The 18946-nt window shown below is 36.8% G+C and overlaps 1 protein-coding gene across 1 annotated transcript in view; it reads right to left on the bottom strand.

The window, feature by feature from the left end:
• Positions 1–430: 430 nt before the first annotated feature.
• CC2D2A (coiled-coil and C2 domain containing 2A) overlaps positions 431–18946 on the bottom strand; it is a 52662-nt gene continuing 34146 nt past the window's right edge. Inside the window, exons 21-33 of the mRNA XM_009573058.1 lie at positions 17579–17684; positions 16062–16171; positions 15845–15941; positions 14498–14596; positions 11723–11899; positions 8064–8267; positions 7481–7570; positions 6562–6675; positions 4916–5050; positions 3155–3277; positions 2489–2547; positions 1810–1987; positions 431–739 (exon numbers count right to left, since the gene is read on the bottom strand). Of these exons, the coding sequence (XP_009571353.1) occupies positions 551–739; positions 1810–1987; positions 2489–2547; positions 3155–3277; positions 4916–5050; positions 6562–6675; positions 7481–7570; positions 8064–8267; positions 11723–11899; positions 14498–14596; positions 15845–15941; positions 16062–16171; positions 17579–17684 (1681 nt within the window). The 3' untranslated portion in view covers positions 431–550. The remainder of the gene's footprint in view (positions 740–1809; positions 1988–2488; positions 2548–3154; positions 3278–4915; positions 5051–6561; positions 6676–7480; positions 7571–8063; positions 8268–11722; positions 11900–14497; positions 14597–15844; positions 15942–16061; positions 16172–17578; positions 17685–18946) is intronic.

Below are 18946 nucleotides of genomic sequence, written 5' to 3'. Positions count from 1 at the left end.
AAGTATGGCCTTCACTGATGGCTCTTTGGTGCACGAAATTTATTCATGGGTAAATAGTCCCAGTCTTCATTCAGGAACTCAGGTACCTACTTGTATTGTAACTGAATAACAGTGTCTTTGAGGAGGAAGAAGGTCTGTAGATAAAATAAACTGACTAGCTAAAAACATGATTTAAGGCATGATTCCAGAAACAAGTTTCACCTGAAAATAAGGTTGCCAAACTCTACCATTTTGCTCTGCAATGTCACTATATGCGGGCATGTGTAATGTTTTTAAGAGTGTGATGTCCCAACTGGGAGCTATAAAATACTGTATAAAAAATCACCTATTAGCATGGGAATTTTAAGCTGTTGGTCTCTTCCTTAGCAGTAATAAGGAGTATCTTCAGTGGTTGTAGGGTGAATAAAGCTTATGTATTTGCAGCTACTGAAAATCAGGTTCTCACTCTTTTTTTTAAAATACTTGGGGTAGCTCACATCAGCAGTGTGAGAAATCTCTTACATTTACCCCTACATAAGCAAATTTCTTGAGCTATTCTGACTAGTCTATACTACCTATTTCGAACAAGTGAAGCAATATAAATCCATAGAGAGAGAACATTTTGGGGATAAGCATGAATATACACGGCTAGAGCAAATTCAACATTGGAAACATCAATGGTATGAACTCCTGTGCTGTGTACAGCTTCTATTAAAGGTCCGACTTCAGAAAATGGCATATGAATAGGAAATCCAGAGACCTGGGAGAAAGAAAGGAAAAAACACATAAGGTAAGAAGAAAAGGTAAAGGCATCTGAATAGTTTTAAAAAATCTGTTTTACTGTGCACGTAAATTTATCTTTTCTATTGCTGGCCTGAGGAGATGCAGTAAGAAAGCCCATTTTGTATTTTAATACCACCTCCCTATTTCATATACTCCAGGCAAGCTTCTGACATTTTTCCTCTTTAGTTTGGGTTAAGTTCAAAGTGAAGATGTTTAGAAATCCACTAGAATAAAGTTGTGTTATTGAACACATACAGAATAACTTTGCTGCTTTTCTGCCTCTTAACTGGTCTTAATTCATTGTGTTCTCCTGTCTGCACTGGCTGGGGATTTGAGGTGGCAAACGACTCCTGCCCATAACACATTTCACGTCCAAGAGGAACTGAAACCTCAACTCATTTTGAAGATTGCCATAGTTGTGTACAGTGTTGTTACCATGTGTGTTTCACATGAAAAGCAGAAGGACCTAACCTTTAGAACAGCCTGGAGGAAGAATGCATGGGTACGCTGGTGGCTGCAGTGAATACCTAAGTAATTTTTTTTTTTTCTGTCTTTAAAGAGTGGAGCGAAGAGTAGACAATTGAAGTAAAGCCCACATGTGTGGGCTTCTGCACCTGTAAGTGGACTGTGTGTGGCACTACTCATCACCAGTGCCAGGTTCTTACTGACCAGACGTGAGAGCTAATGCACCAATCAACCCATAAGCATTCAGTGCTAGGAGACTGCACTTGTATTTATGTATTGGAGGTAGTGACTGTTGTGGTACAGCAGTAATACAAGAACAGTGCAGCCAGTTTATCTTTACATTCTTATCTTTATGTTCAACAGAAAGTTTTTATCTTCAACATCTACAAATGAAATAAAACCACTCCTTCACTCTGTAAATATTACATTGGCTTATCTTTGGTATAAAAGCTCTTGTGATTTTTGGTAGTAGAGGAAATAAATAGCCTAGGACACTCTCCTGTACCACAGAGTAGCGATACTAAATCCTAGGGATTTAGATTTCTACTTCCATGCACAACACATATATGTTCACAACTGTACCCTGTAATCTCCTAGCTGTTTTTGCAGCTCTGCCTGATGGTCATCTTCTACATCTTTGCCTTGGTTTTGTTCCAGCAGCGGCAGAAAGTTACGTAGGGTAGAGGTACAGTATCTGTTCCAACGAGTTAGGTGCCTTGGTCTCCATTCCATAATCTTATCTTTTAATATTTTTTCAATCCTGCAATGTAATACACTGATTATTACAATTCTATTTACCAGACACCTGAACTGATCTCCCTTGACATACTTAGCACAGATTATGGGGAACACAAATGACCTCAGTTAAGTTTACTGCTACCTAAAAGGACAGAAAAGCAATGCCAACATAGCTGTATGGTGCCTGCATGTTCAGTAACAATGGGAGGCCAGGGCCTTACAACCCTTTTTAGTCTACACCCTCTCCTCTCATCCCTCTACAGCATTTTGCTTCTTAGGAAACTGTACAGCAATGCTTAATAGAGATTACCAGATAGAAAGAACTGATCAAAGAGAAAATTTCAAAAAGTCCTGTGAACTACAGCTTCTGATTTTTTTTTTTTTTTTTTTTTTTAGGCCATTCTCAATTCCTGGCATTCAAAGCAGGTTTTTAGGACCTAGGTGTGAATACGCTTGAGGAATGTAAGAAGATGCTCCACCTAGTGATCAGCACTGACAGTGTTTGTTTTGGAGATAGAATTACCTGCCCTGTAGTTCCACCGCAGCAGCCTTGTCTGAATGCTGATAAACTAATTCTTCGGGCTAGCAATAAATAAAAAGTTTAAATATTAAAAAGCAGAGTCCCTTCTAGCTGTACAGCAATGTAACTTCAGGAGTTACTGCCTTGATGATACTGGCATGCATTCACAATTATGCTAAAATAATCTATTACTTAGTAGAGACATAATAAAAACATTAATGAGATGTTTGTGTGTAATGCTGGGTTTTTTCCTTTTCCCAGTAAACTTCAACTGCTGATACCTTTGATAAACTAGAAAAAATCCTGTTTGTTTAGTAAGGATGTGTGTACAGCTTAAAATAATGCCTTCCTAGCTGTAAGACAAAAGTTGACATTTTCTGTATAATACCAAGCTATGCCTTTGGATAGGGTTGTGTTAGAGATTTCTCCCATTTACTGCACTGTTGTCCTGACATCTTACATAGATATTTAGAGGAAAACAGATGTGCATAAAACCAAATACTTTGCCAATTCCTGCTTTCATTTTTTTAAGGAGTGCCTGGGAAAATTTTTTTAAAACCCAATGCTATTACATGAATATATTTAACTACAGAAGTCCAAATCTTTATACCAAGTCTGTGATCTCTCGCCCCCTCAAAAGAAGTTGGCAAGAGATAGATAGATTAATACCTGAACGCTGCAGAGACCAGGGTATGGCAAGCTTCTTGAAAAGAAAGACTTCCAAAGTTTTGGTTTGCTGATATCAAAATTTATCCTTACTGGGGAATCATATTCTTGCATATTAAACCAAACCTATGAGAAAGCAAGTTTGTTTTTGACTTTCAGCATATAATCACAGCTGTGGTACACAGTGCACTTAAGTGGCAATAAAATACTCTATAGTCTTGACCTTCTATAGCAATTACCAGTATGAGTTCATATGAAGCAAGGCAATCTTGTGTAGTCACAGCTGATGTGCAACTTTTGCATTCTCGCATCAAAAGGGATGGTGCTGGTCTGCCATGTCTTGGGCTTCTGAGTCTGAATTGAGACCAGCGTACAAACAGAACTAATGTCTGTCTGAATCTTTGTTTTCTCCAGCATTTCCTTTTCAACCCCTCATCTACTGTGCGCCATAGCAGTTTTTATGCTTTCAGAAGCTTTCTGCCTTTACCATCACTTCAGCATCATTGTATTGGGTTATAGTATGCTCTAGAGTTTCTTCCGCTGTCCTGAGCTGCATTTCCATCCCTCTGGATTGCTACACAAGTGTTTTCTGAATTCTGATGAAATTCTTTCAACTGCCCACCACAGTGCAGCTGTGGCTGTGATGCCTGGTAGCCTGCTGCACCTCAGCACCATTGCTATTTCAAGCTTATGATGCAGAATGTAAGTAGATACTGTAGAGACATACAGCTCCTATGTATATTTTGTCATCAAGGGGAACCCATGTCTTGCACTCTGCTTCTTTATAGATGCTCAATTTGGTCTGTGTTTGAGCCTACTCTGAAGCATGCAAGCACTATAGGCTTCTTGTTCAAAACAACCTTTAAATAACTACCGCTAAGGCTGCAAAATGTATCAACAATTAATATGTAAATGTACTACTTAATATGTAACCTTTTGTAACTGATGGTTCTGTGTACAGCCTATACACATGGCATAGCTTTTTCTTCCCCTGTTGGATATGAAGTGGCATTGCTCTGCTGGCAGCACAGCTGCTCAGAGTTACATGTAGACTGAAAGATGTTGTTGAGCTCTGTAGTTCAAGGTTAGCTGATTAAGTTGTCAGTGCTGAAGTCCTTAGTTGCTTCTTCCAGCAATTAACAATTAAGTTACATTTTTCTTAACTGTAAGTTTAGTACTACTTTAAAAAAAAACCCAAACCAATTCAATTGCTCCCCAGAACACTTTCAATGAAAGACAGAACGGACACTTTTAAAATAAATATGCTTTAGAGTATTAAATTCTCATCCAAAGTCTTGTGTTTAGAATAAAACCCCAGAAGATTAAAAAACAAAACAAAACTTACAATGCATGACACTTCAAAGGACTTCTCCAGGTGTGTTTTCAATACAGAAAATAAAAGCAAATGTTTGCTGTATTTTGGTGCAAAATGGAAGACTGTTTCCATATAATGGTTCCAAAAAACTGAGGACCAAACTTTTAAACTCAACTTCCAGTTTTCATTCAAATAAATCCTAGGGTTCTTTTTTTAAACTCACCTTCTGTTTCCTCAGTTTCAGACTTTCACTTAAATGCTGATTAAAAAAAAAATTTCTTATTTTAAGTATTTAAAGTAGCTGAAAAACCTGTTTAAGATTGAATAAAATCATTAATGACATCACAAATATAGTTACATTGATGAACACATGATGCACAAGGTCAAGAAAAATATCAAGTCATCAGCTCTTACGTGTATAGAAATGTGACAAGACTGGGTACACTTACATTATCACAGCTGATCAGACAATACACATTTTGTAAGGGGCAGAAAGTATCATACTGCCTATAAAAACATCCACTACTGGGATTCCAAATTACATATTGACTTTGTTCCAAAGTTAATACATATGCAGTTGGTCCCTAGGAAGAAAAAAAAGTATGAGAAAAATGTCTTAAAACTGGCTACAAAGACAGTATGCTTTGTATTGTTTGGAATATTAAATTTTTACTATTGAGATTAAATAGTACCTTTTTGGAGCAAACTGGTTGGAAGAATTTACAGGTTCATTACAATCCAACCAACTAAGACTTATATAGTAATGTGTTCTCTGTCTCTCACGTGGCAGAGAAATGTTAGACATACACAGCCCTGAGCCATTCTTAAAATACAGAGCTGAACCAAGACAACTTTCAGAATATGAACAGATGTGAAATTCCATATACAGGAGTGTTTAATGTATGCCACTTCAGTGTCAGCGTGTCTTACTTGGCTACTGCCACAACTCTCATACAGGGGCAATCTCTGAGTTGAAGGACCGCAGCCTAGGCAGCACACTTCATGCTTCATCTATCAGCCTTCCCTCATATAGGCACATAAGGAATTTCCCAGCTATCTTTTTATAGTCTCTATCAGGAATCCCTAAACTGCTCTTCTATTTTCTTGTTATCTCCCACATTTTCCAGGTACCTTGAAATACCTGGAATAGTCCCCCTCCTTACAGCATGCATAAACTGAATGCTTTATTAAGGACTACCATCTCCATCAGATTTGGAGTGGAAGGAACGTACCCGAGTACCTGTTCCTGCCGCTGCAGTATCTGAGAATGTGCTTGCATACATAAAGAATCTAGTCTTGACAGGGATTTTTACCAAAATTCTGTTCAGCAAAACTTCCACATGTGCTTGGTAATTTAAGATACTAATGGTGGAAATCTGCATTATAAAAAGTCTTACCATCTCTTTGAAAAGAGCAGTATTGGTTACTTGGAAATCTGAGTGCTTCCCTGAGAACAAATGCATCTCCTAAGAGGCAAAAGAATCTAAATGTTTTAGTTCTTAGGCAGTCTAAGCCAGATTGCTGCCACAGGGGGCTCACACAGGGTACACAGCAGCCCAAGGCAACGCAGACTAATCTAAACTAACGCCTAATCTGCCTGTATTATAGAAGGCAGATGAAGATTGACTGATCAAGCCTGAACAGATCTATCATTACTCTTTGCTTTGCCATCAGCTGGAGAGAGGATCAAGAGACGGGTATGTACCAGTAAGAATCCCTGGCAAGCCCCTCACCCTCTCCTGCCACCTCTCAACCTTTACCCAATCCCACCCCAACTCCGTCACACACCATTTATACAAGCTGAAGTCCAATCGAGGTTTATAGATGCTTGATATTGTACTATGAGGATGACAGCTACTACCAGATTAAGCGTGGAAGCATGGGTCCAGAAAAAAAAAAACAGACGATATTTATACTAAGATACACTTTCAACTTACATTTTTTGCTCTCTGAAAAAAATCAGTTCCAGCAGCACCAATGTTTAGATAACTTCCTGGAAAAACATGCAGCAAGAAACAACTCTATCCATTGGTGGGAACCAAAGACTTCAGAGAATAAAAGTTAATATTCAGACCAAATGAAAAAATCCTCTTACCTCAGGAATAGCATTTCCAATGATAAGCCAGGCTTTTTTCCCCATACCAAGAAAATAATTACACAAGAGCACGGCGTGTTCTTCCTCATCTCCCGCCAAAAGATAAAGAAATTGCTAATTGAGATAGAGGGGGGGAAAAAAAAAAAAAAGCCTCTTTCTATGCAGTTATCAACTGTGTTTTCAACTTACAACTTTTAATAATATTTCTTAACACTTCTGAAGCAAAAGAGTCCTTTTAGATCTTTGCAACTCATCTTTGCTGTTTACTGGGCACTGCTTCAACATGCAGGACAAATGTGAATGCTGTGAAAATCCATGATGCAGATCTGAGATTTTACCACAAGAACCAACGTCTTTGTCTTTTGAGTTATTCTGCATTTTGCAGAGAAGTTTTGAGATGGTTAAGGTAATCATAGATGATGTTTCATGTCTGCTGTTATTCTATAGATCACAGGATTTATTTGTATGTGACAGAGAAGGCTAAATATCCCATTATTGCTGACATTACATGCAATGTTCTTTCTGTAGTTCCTTGGATCAATTTTAAGTCTAGTTTTAAAGTCGGCATCCCTTCACTTCTGCATGACTAGCCATTTTGGATTGTTTTATAACTGAAAAAAAAACAGGAAAAGCTTAAAGTCGTAAGCATTCTTAGCGTCAATCAATTGCAACCTATGAAAGATAAAAATTTTGGCTCATATCAGGATGAGCAACCTTTCTCAAACTTTGGTCCTCATTCTTTGAGATAAATGGCTTATAAAGAAAAATAGTCCTCACAATAATAGAATCACAGAGTAATTTAGATCTGAAGGGAGCTCAAGAGCTCATCTAGCACAATTTCCCCCCAAAAGCAGGGGCTGCTAGGATGTCATATGACATTCAAGACGATAAAGAACTTCTGTTTAATTGCATTACTTACATCTGATGTACTCCATAAATCACAAATTCCAGCAAATGACACACTATCTGGCAAAAAAGGAATCAAAGCAACATATCGAGCCACCAATTCCTGTAAGAAAACAAAATAGAGCAAGTCACCCCTTCAATCCACGACATGGTTATCTAACAATGGTATTATTACACCAGATGTGAAGCATACTGCTGTTTCCAAAGATATCGATGACAAAACACTGACTAGCCTCACTACAGTAGCAGCTAGCTCATTTTAGAACTTATATCAAAGACTGGTATGATTTACTCCCATTGAGGTTTGGCATAATTCTTTTTCTTTTAAAGGACAATACTCATTAACATACCTATTTTTTTCCAGAGGAGACAAATATCCTTTTCCAGCATCATTATGGATAGACTTACTGTGTATCACATGTGGTCGTTATTACTTTATTTTGTATCATCTCTAGTTTTTCCTTTACAAAAAACGTAGCTATACAGCAAACATATAAAAGTGTTATGCGCCTATGTGCACGTGCATGTGCACATGCGAACACACACATTCTGAAATCTATATCCCAGAAACTTCACTATCTTTTCTAAGTACTTACTGCTGCTGTTTGAGAACTATTTGGGACGGCATCAAGAAGCTCCTGTGGTGGATTCAGAGGTTTGATATATCTGGTAATAAAAACTGTTTTCCCATTGAGGTCAATTACAGTTGTTAGGCATTGGCGGCTTGGAAACTTTGATGTACATTCAGCTTCATACTTTGCTGCTGCCTGGAGCAATTTCTCATCTTCTTGGGTATCAAACTTCAAAAGACAGTAGAATTCATACAAAAATAGTTTTATTTATAATTTGGGCTTAAGTCTTTACTATGTTTGGCTTTATTTCACCATTTTTGCTAATAGCATTTTGAACTTTCCTTGTAGTATATACTTTGGCTCACAGACATATAAGAAAGGTAATGGAAAATCAGGCAATTTGCATTTACTTATGAATGCACATAATGACCTGTACCTGTAGCTGGCTTTATTAAAGCACTGAAAATGTAGTGAAAGTTATGGCCAAGTAAAACTGCTGGGATGAGTATGTAACACCACGTATTAATTCAAAGGAAAACAATTACGGTTAGGTACTAATCCTACATGCTATTCACATCACACTCCATTAAAACCACAATTGAGATTATGCACAAAATCCCAGTAATTTTTATGTAAATAAAACTGCGACAACCCTGCACAATGCCAAAATATTTGCAGAGAAGGTCCAAGTAATTTTTACATGAATCCTTATAATTCAGACTTGTCTAAAATGTTAACGCTTTTAGATGAGATTTTCCAGAAGTAAATCTAGGACTCAAAAGCATGTATTAATTACATAACAATGACAACTATTTGCATATATGTCACTTAAGATGTCATCTTTTAAAGGTCTTAGGATCAGTCAAAATAATAGTTTTTTATATCTCCTTGGAATCCCTTGTATATTTCTAGTAGTGCTGAGAATTAAAGCTTATCCTTCATAATATTTTTGTTCAAAATAAAGCACTTTTTGTCATTTGTTACCCTTCTTCTCAAACTAACCAGAGGTGGAACAGCTGGGCAGGGCCCTGCAGCTAGACCTCCAAGTCAGCGGAGAAGGCACACAGTGGTGATTCTTCTCAACCATAATTAACAGCCGAAATATACAGCCTCCGACACTTTGTAAATTTAAATGTAGTAATTCACTGCAAATATTACTGACAGATAGACAACTACTATGTCAGAGTCAAGTAACGCAAAGTGCAAAAAGATTGCTGAATGGCATAAAACAAAGCTAAATCTTAAACAGGGAACAACAGGAATCTCTCAACTGATTTAATTTATTAATATTTTACCTTCTTAAGCATTTCATTCATCTATATAAAGATTCAGGAAGGACAGCAAGAGAGGAAAAATAGGTAAAGAAACAAAGAAAGGTATCGTAAAATTAAACTAAAATTAAGCTTAGCATCTTAAAACACTACACAAGTATTTAAAATGACTTAACTACAGAAGGAATGGCGAGGAATAGGAACAAAGGGCAGCAAAAATATTTAGTTAATTTTTGTCATTTTATGCCAAACACTTTCTATAATAAGTATATGTGTTACATTTGGGGAGTTGCAGCACAGAATAATTAATTTTTCAGTCACAGTTAGAATACACACACATGTCACTTTAGTAGTGTTTTTATGTACAGATTTCATTAGATACATAACACCTAAAATAGAACAGACTCTTAATGTAATTTGGTCCTGCTTTACTGAGTTTCCTCTAACATGAAATTATATTTTATTGTTTTCTATTTATATTGCTTTGAAAAAATGGATTATTTGAAAATCCTGTACTATGTTTGCTAAAAAAATAATTTGGTTTGGCTTAGTATCCAAGGTAAACAAATAATCTGCTGCTAAGTAAAATTTTTGTAAGATTTAGAAAAATCTCTACTGCAAAGAGTCAACAAAAACCTGGCAAAACTCCTACTGATCCATTAATCACAACTGTTTTTCCACTGTTCTTCAAATTTTAGAAAACAGATCTTATGTACCAATAGTTTTCTTACCTCAGCAACATTTTACTTATTCCTGTTTTTACTTTCAATGCACTTCAGTGACAATGCATACTTTTTGGTACAGTTTAGCTTTGATAGAATCATAGAACAGCCCAGGTTGGAAGGGACCTCAAAAGACCATCTGGTCCAACCTTTTGTGGGAAAGGGAGCCTAGGTGAGATTACCCAGCACCCTGTCCAATCGCATCTTGAAAACCTCCAGTGATGGGGACTCTACTATGTCCCTGGGGAGATTGTTTGAGTGAATGACTGTTCTTATTATAAAAAATTTCTTTCTTGTATCGAGATAAAACCTCTCCCGCTGCAACTTGTACCCACTGCCCCTTGTCTTCTCAGTGTGGCTCCTTGTGAGGAGAAGCTTTGACGTGTAGTATTCCTTGCTACTTAGAACAGGACTCATTTAGTATACTATGATTCTTTGTTGCATCTTCAGAATGGAAGGTACTTCAGTCTCTTTCTAGTTCTTTATGTCTGAGTTTTGGCAAGGGGCAGTTAGCTCCTACCGTCATATTTGAAATGAAAGAGAACTTATGTCAGAAAGATCTATGACTTTAATAAAACATGCTGGTTTTTCCCTCTGCAGTGTTCAAATCAATTCTAAATATAGCTACCAAACTGCACCTTTTTACTAAGCATTAATACAATACATAACCTTTTGGTAACTAAGCATCAAATTGCATCTATGCAAGAAATCCTGAACATTTGCTCATTATTTAAAGAGGTCAAGATTTGCAACATATAGTCCATAATATTTTACAATAATCTTGCCCTTATTTGAATTTCTATCATTCTTCTTCTGAAACAGTACTGGAGACAGGTCCTTCTATAAACAGAGATCTGTTTCCCTACGTATTCAGTACATTTTTTTTCCCAGCAACTAATTACTGTATGTGAAGATTAAGACTATGAAACTCTTGAATAAGGTCTCATCTATTAAAGGTGCTTCAAGGCTGTTAAGTTTATATTTATGGTTTCGAGTCTTAGTAATAATTTTATCATTTGAACTAATTAACCTTTAAAAGGCATCCATGAATGCACTTTATTAATTTTCTTTATTTTCAACAGTACTAAATTGTAACAATTCCCACAGTATCGCATGACAGCAAGAAAACACAGGACTGGATAGTTTCCAAGACTATAATTTAACAGGAGAAAGGGTTTTTAGAATGCATCATACAATTTTGTATTTATTCTGAAAAAGAAATTACATAACGATAGACCTTTCTCTCCAGTTCTTGTTTGTCTCTAATAAATGACCAGTGTAGCACTGAATTGGAAAAGAATGAACTGCTGCTGTTTGTTTGCACCTGCCACCTCCTTTTCGTCCACTGGTCACAAATACTCACATGAATACTTTATTGTTTACAGAAGTAAATGAGAAAATTACATGCTCACAGATAATGAACGCAAATTTGCTTTTTGTTAAGAGTGGAACTAGATATCTGGTGAAAGTTATTTCTCATGCATTAAATGTCCATCTAACTTAATGGTGCATCCAATTAAATTGAACTGAGCTAAAAAAATTGAAGTAGAACACTCAGAATTTGTATTAAAGTCCTTCCGTACTTGTATTCACGTCCTTCAATACACTAAGCATACCTATTTATATGCATCTCAAGAACTGCACCGCTGGAAACAAAAAGCAAGAATATGATCAATTACTGATTAGTTACCTTTTCTCTGACTGACTCTCCAGGAATGAGCTGTGGTTCAATGGTAATAAACAGTGTTATATATGAGCCCTCACTCAGATTTCGCACCGAATCATAACCTCTCTCAATTCCTAGGTTCTTTTCTTTGCTGTAGCCAAGGAGGACTGGAGGAATATCCACCTTAAATGTACCATCAATCTACAACATATACAGAGAAATACTTCTCATTAGAAGCAAAAAAGCAAAACTTCCTTCTCAAAAACATTGCTACTTGTATTCAAATATTTTATTCCTTTGATTTCTTTATTGATTTGAATTACAAAACAATAAAATGATTAACTGTGGGGAAAACATGAGACATCTTATTCTTAAATGTATTAATTACAACCGGATTTCAGCCTCTCTAAATATTAGTGTCCATAATATACAAATGTAATGGAAATCATACACACTAGTTCTTAGAGAAAGAAAGAGTGCCAGCCTTTCACTGTTTTTCTTTCAAACAGCAATGGCACTATTTACCTGGAAAAATGACAAAATGGCAAAATACAGGTTGCAGGACTATGCTTCTGAAGGCAGCATCACACCAACAGGCCTTTGCCTATGCTTGAGTGATGCGTGAATGATGCTCCAGCATTTCACAGATGGACACCTATCATGCAAAAGCTGCTGGTGCTTCTTGGGTGCAACTGGAACTGGGCCCATTCAGCCAGCTTCCCCATGGAAGAGTGCTCTGATAGACTCACCAGCCCTCTGCACCTCCCTCTGCCACCACAAACAGAAGATGTCTTTCTGAAAGGTTGTGTCAGACAAGAGATGCCATGCCCCACATTTGCTCAGGCAAGTCTCAACAGTGGAAGTACATAGCTTTAAGAGAAAAGCGAGAAGATTAACCTCCTGATTTGGGCAGAATTCAGACGACTGCCATCAGGAAGGACAGCTTCAGTGGATGTGGAAGATGAACAGATGACTCACTGGGCTGGCCCATCAAACATTTAAGAACAAAATTAAGTTTTGTTGAGGAGAAAACTCTAAATAAATCACTCAGAATTTCTGCTGCAGTATAGTGGAATGGGATGAAGAAATGCTTCATTTGCTACTGAAATTTAATTGCACCTTGACATAACCACTGGACTGATCAGGCTTTTTCAAATTCAGTAAGAAATCCTGCTCAAATGAAAAGACTCTCTAATGCTGGAAAGATCTATGCAGGCACTCACACTATGCTTAGGGAATCACAAATTGCAACACCTCCTCGAAGAGAGTGAGGAGTGCGACAGGAATCCTGGAGCCACCCTGGTTCTACAACAGAAAGACTGATACACTAACAAGAAGTATGAAGAACAGACGTTGACATCAGTATTGGTAATCCTCAAAGATGGATTATAGGCTGTGTCCTTCACTATGTATTGGTAAGCAGTCTGTTAAAATGTCTAAGTCTGCCCATTAAGTCCCTCAGGACTGTGAGCAGACACACTTCTCAGGAGAATTTCATGCATTCAGCATGGAACATTTCCCTAAAAAGAGTAAAGGATCTTGTTGTTTCTTGTTTGTTGACCTATAACAACGGTGGTCACATTATGTGACATTGTCTGCACAGAATCGCCAAAGACTCATGAAAAGAAGGCTAGACCTTCTTCCTACTTACATCTTCTTTGAAGTCAATGAAAGCTTCATTCTATAGGGCACCACAACCCTCAAACACCTAAATTCCTTGATTAACCTCCCAAGTTGAAGATAGCATATTATTAATGATCAAGCAGGAGCAAGTGGACTAGCACTGGTTAGACATACACTGTCCGCAATTTCTCAGCAATGAAAAGAATCCCATGCTTTCTTAAATCCCATAACAATTATGTTCTGTTATGCCTTGCAAATGGAAAGCCCAAGAAAACTACTTTGAAGTCCAAGCACTGCACCTAAATTAAATGAGACCCCTACAGACTTATCCTCCACTCAAAGAATCCAGGAGGCTCACAGTATGTCTTAAAGCCCTTATGGTTCTGAGAAATGCCCCATATAGCCACAGAAGAGCAAATTAATGTGTCCTTAGGTATGCAACTGATGTCAGAATCTTCATGAAGTAAGAAACTGAGACTTTTGTGATATGATGACTTGATCTACACATGAAAGTAACTGCCCTGCAGAAAAAGATTGTTACAGCAAGATTACAATTAGGACTATTGATATGAAAAATTAGTTTCCTTAACCTAAGTCCAGGATGGGTGGCTGGACAAAAAAATGCCTTTCCCCTATGAAGAACTGCATGTTTTACTATCACTCCCATGACTAACTTGATATCTCTTGAAGACAGCTTCTCTTGAAAAGTTCTAAAAATGGAGGAAAGAAGGGATTGGGAGAACCAAAGGTGAAAATTTGGTGATTCATGAGAAGTGTGAAGAAAGAAGAGTTAGGTCAAGTTTCTTATCACCTGTCTAGGTGATATTCCTGTTCCTAGTTCACCTATGTAAGCTGTGCAATACCAGAGATCTCAAAATTCACTGACAAAACCATCTAAAGAATTTGCACGTTTAACCTCATTACTGAAGGAAGCCAGGCTGCATTGTCAGTGTAGAAGTATGTCTATCTCGTCTCCCTTCAAAATGTTGAATTTACTGACAAATACTCACCAAATTTGACACAAAAACAGTGGTTTCAAAGATATTTTCAAACAATTCCATAAAAATAAACTAACAAGTACGGAGGACGTCATTAAATCTGACATGCCATTAGCAGCCCCTTTCCGTTCTCCAGTTTTGTATTTTAAGAGATTTATTCCAAGTTATTGATACTTACCCTCGCTTGAAAATATATCGTAGTAAATGGAATCTTAACACATCCCAGCCAGTGTCTCTCAATACGAGTGTGGATTCCACTTCCTCTTTCACGATCATCCTATTAAAAAGTTGCCCAACATAAAACTTTGTAAGACAGCTTAATTTCCTTTAATTCAATCAAAGCATTAATAAAAATTCTGTATTGTTTTAATAATTTACTATAAATATAAGTTCAGTTACTATTATGGCAATGATTATTCTGCGTGCCTTTCAAGCATGCCAGATGCTGAACAAATACAAGAACGTCATGGTCCATGATACAATGTGCTTGCACTTCAGGGTTCAACTCCTGTATAACCTGTGATGGAGAACTCAAAAATCTGACAAGGAGTCCACAAGAGTCTTCTCAGACAAAGTAAATTAAGCTATGGTCTTCTAAAAAAATATTTTACTAGTATTTAAAAAACCTTTTTGAAGGTAAAATTGTATGAAAATCTAACTAAACCCCGTGGAATGGAAGCACTGTTTCCATGTGTATTGCCTATCAGGGATTTCCAAATCTAGTATGATCAGCCTACAAGTTATTTTAAAAAAAAAAATCTCTAAAGGCTAGAGTGACATCTGAATTTCAAGTCTGTACCTTTCTTCCTTCTGCTGCATCAAATTCCATTTCAGTTTTGAGGACAGAATTCTGTTCTCAGTGAAATGTGTGCATTATTATTTTTGGGTTATATTTTCAAGAATGTTAAGCGCTGCTATTTTTGTGCATGCTGAATTGACTGGGAAAGCTTTCACTGGTTTCAGCAGGGGAAGGAGTTATGCCAACACTGAGAGCTTACAGAAATTTCTTGTTGCTAGTACTTGCAATTTTTGTCTCATTCAAAAAAATTAATATATACAAACAAAAGATGTTTTTTTTCACCAAGCAGCTTGTAAAACAGGATGAGACAGAACATAAAAAGATAGGTAATAAAACATACAGGAACTGGGATCATTCATCTGGAATTTAGTAAAAATCCTGATTAAGAAGAATAGAATTCAGGTTACAAATCATATGTTGCCTCTCAATTTTAACATCTCCAATTTCATTAAATATCAGTAAAATAGATTACACACACATGTTCAATTCTAGCAGCAGATTATATAGTACAAGCTTAATTTGTACAGACAAAGGTTAACACCATAAAGACTGCTCCCTCTAACAATCTTGCAGTATTGACTGGATATAAAACCGTAAGGAATCACAAAATAGAGAAAAAAGAGGCACAGGAGGGTGAAAGCTATTACCCTGAAAAGTCTTATTCTGTCAACTTCAAAGAGCTCATAATATTCTGTAATGTACACTGTCCTTCAATTATGAACTCACCTCTACAGCATCATGAAGTACTTCATCAAAAACATTAATGAAGACTTCATCCTTCACTGACTGCAAACTGTGGGTGCTGTAGTCACCGTTAGGAGCTCTGAAAAGGTTAAATAAACCAAAAAAGTGATTTGAACAGAACAGGAAAAATTTAAATAAATTTGCATGCTCAAATTAAATTATTATTACTCAGAAATAATTTTATTTCATTTTGCCATACCTAAATGGAAGCTCAAGTTCCTCATTCCAGTTGGGGTTTGGACCCTCTGCTGTTGTTGTCCGGCAGACTGTTCGCTGAAAAGAAACTTCTACAAAAGGACGGACTAAAACCTATAAATTGAGATCAAAAGAAAGGAAACAGACCTCTATAAAAATTAATCAGAACATATTAAATTACACATTTTCATGTATTTAGAAAAATAAACGTATACTTTGTGGAGACCAGGCTGGTCCAGCCCAGATAAAACTTTAATACACCTTAAATATTGCACTGCCAAGGCTTCTAAACATTTATGAAGCTTTTAAAAATATTTTGTATGTGAGCATTTCCAAAATACTATGTGTATTCAGAATACTTGACATATTTATATACACCAGCAAAACCACATTTTCCCCTGACAGTGGGAAAGCTACTGGCTATCTAATCAAAGAAGGTAACTGAAACAGAACATATGATCCAGACACTAGTGGAAAAAAGTGCACTTGTATCCTCTTATCTGTAATCCAGGAAGCCTACTGCTACAATCCTGGTTGTCTCTAAAACTGGTCCCTATTACAGATAAGGAACTCCTACTAAACACAACAAACCCCTAATATGTGATTAAAAATGTCTTAATGGAACATTTCATTAGCGTTCAAATGCATGCGGCAGAACCTTTTCTACTTTTCAAGAAACAATAATGTTGATGGAAAATCATAAGAAAAACAGGAAAAAACCCTGAAGGGCTTCCATCTTCATTCAGAAGGATGCTGAATTTAGTTCTCAATAGCAAGCAAATGTAGTTTCAGTATTGGCCATAACAATGGCTGTGCTGGTTTAGACTAAGAGTGCACCGGACCCAAAATTCAGGCTGTGAAAATGGCCATCAGCAGACACACACGGAAGAGTAAGAACAGAGCAGGCATATATGATATTTACTCCTATGACTCTTCCAGGCTTTAACCATCTTCAGATGAAGGACTTTCCTAAACCTGTAATGATTTTTTCTATTTAGTAACTCCCAGATCACTCTTCCAAATACTTGTCCAATACCCACTTCAATGCAAGCAAACCTCTTTATTCCACAATACATGTAAGCAACTTCTCTGGGCACCTACTAACTGCTGCATGAAGAATCACAACCTTCTGTTTGTTTTGAACCTAACTTCTACCAGCTTCATTTGACGATCCCTCACCCTTGTACTGAAAGAGCCAGTAAACAGTCAATCCCTATCCACAGTCTCTGTATTACTCATGATTTTGCACCTCTCTATCATATTCCTCCTCCCCTACTCGCAGTTACTGCTGTTCTGGCTGAAAAGCCCTACTATTTTTCACTGTACAGTAGCTATTCCGTATTTCTGACATTGTTATCGCCCTTCTCTGAATCTTTTGCAGCTTTACTATCTTTTTGGAGATCAAGGAGTGGGCAAGCCAACCTCATTAATAAGATATCTTTCTGGTGGTAAACATTACTGTCTGTGGAAAAGAAAAATGCTCACAACTTCAAGTAAGAAAATGTTAGTTTTGTAATATACCTGGTTGAATGCCCAATCTGCGCTATCAGGTGGGCTCTGAGCTGACGAAGAGGCTGCAAACATCTCATTAAAGGACCTTGAAGATTTGGATGGTTGTTGAAGTTTGCTATGAGAGGAAACAGACAACAAGAAGAAAAGACAGAGAACACATTACAAAATACGAATCCCTCACATTCTGTATTAACCATACAGAATTCTGGAAATATTTCTGATATTTTTATGTTATAATTTTAACCTTGGAAAGATATTTATTCAATCAAATAACACGAAAAGAATGCCAGAAAAGAGTAGTGAGGGCATAGCTCATGTAAGCCTCATTGCAGAAGAGTGCTTTGTGCCTGGAGGCTCTCTTTTCTGAAGAGCTTATCAACCCCAGACTTTTTTTTTTTGCCTCCCCCGTACAATCTCCTTGAGCTACAGGTTTTTCAGTTTAAGGAGATGAATCCCCACAGAATTCATAAACAGTGTAGACTTCATGGTATCCAGGCAAGGCCTCTACGACAAAATTAAACCCATATGAATCTTACACAATCGGCAATCCATGAGTGAAATGAAATAATGTTAATACATTTATTTTTATAGTGTTTCCACATAACTTTTTTTGTAATAACACCACAGTAGAGATTATAAAAGAATAACTATTCATGGAGAAAGCAGCTCAAAGTAAGATATCATATAATGCAAAAAGACTGGGAGGGTTTTTAGTTATTTTTGTAATACTGATAATGAATTGAAATTTTCACCTTTTCCTTCCTGTCAACATGTTTCTAATATGAATTGTTTTTCTCCATATGAACTTATTTACAGAAATCCAACAGAGCCTTTATTATAGTAAAGCGATAAAACAGCAGAAGATGCTAAATTCTGTATGCACAGCAACTGGTCAGCTTGAAAAGACCTCCGAGTTAAATGCAAGGTGTATTCATTTTGGGGGAGAGAGAGAACGCCACGCTAATACATTGCTTCTGGAACTGAACCAGACTGTTCAGAACTCAAGTACCTTTACATTACACAGCATCGTGCAGTGCAGGCATTGCCTTAATGTGCCTTAAGGTAACGGTCACCTTTAAAATTAGTCAGAGCCAAATTAGGCTCAGTCCATTAACTTACATAAACAGTTCATGAAGGAGAAGACCAACATGCTACACTCAGGAGGCAAATATGGTATCCTACAATGAAGAACTGGATTTTTTTAATACTTTTTTTTGATATTTAATTAAGATATTATGAATTAAAATTGCCCTAACTAGCAGGCTTGCTTAAGGTGTAATTCATCTGACATTACCAGAGTTTTAATGTTGTCAAAGCTGTAAGTTATCTTTTAGACAGTTTTTTCCTCAAGCAGATGAATACAGTTTTTGGTAAAAT

The sequence above is a fragment of the Fulmarus glacialis genome, unplaced genomic scaffold (assembly GCF_000690835.1).
Source record: "Fulmarus glacialis isolate BGI_N327 unplaced genomic scaffold, ASM69083v1 scaffold25722, whole genome shotgun sequence".
NCBI classification, from domain to species: Eukaryota; Metazoa; Chordata; class Aves; order Procellariiformes; family Procellariidae; genus Fulmarus; species Fulmarus glacialis.
This window is presented reverse-complemented; position numbering and strand designations above follow the sequence as displayed.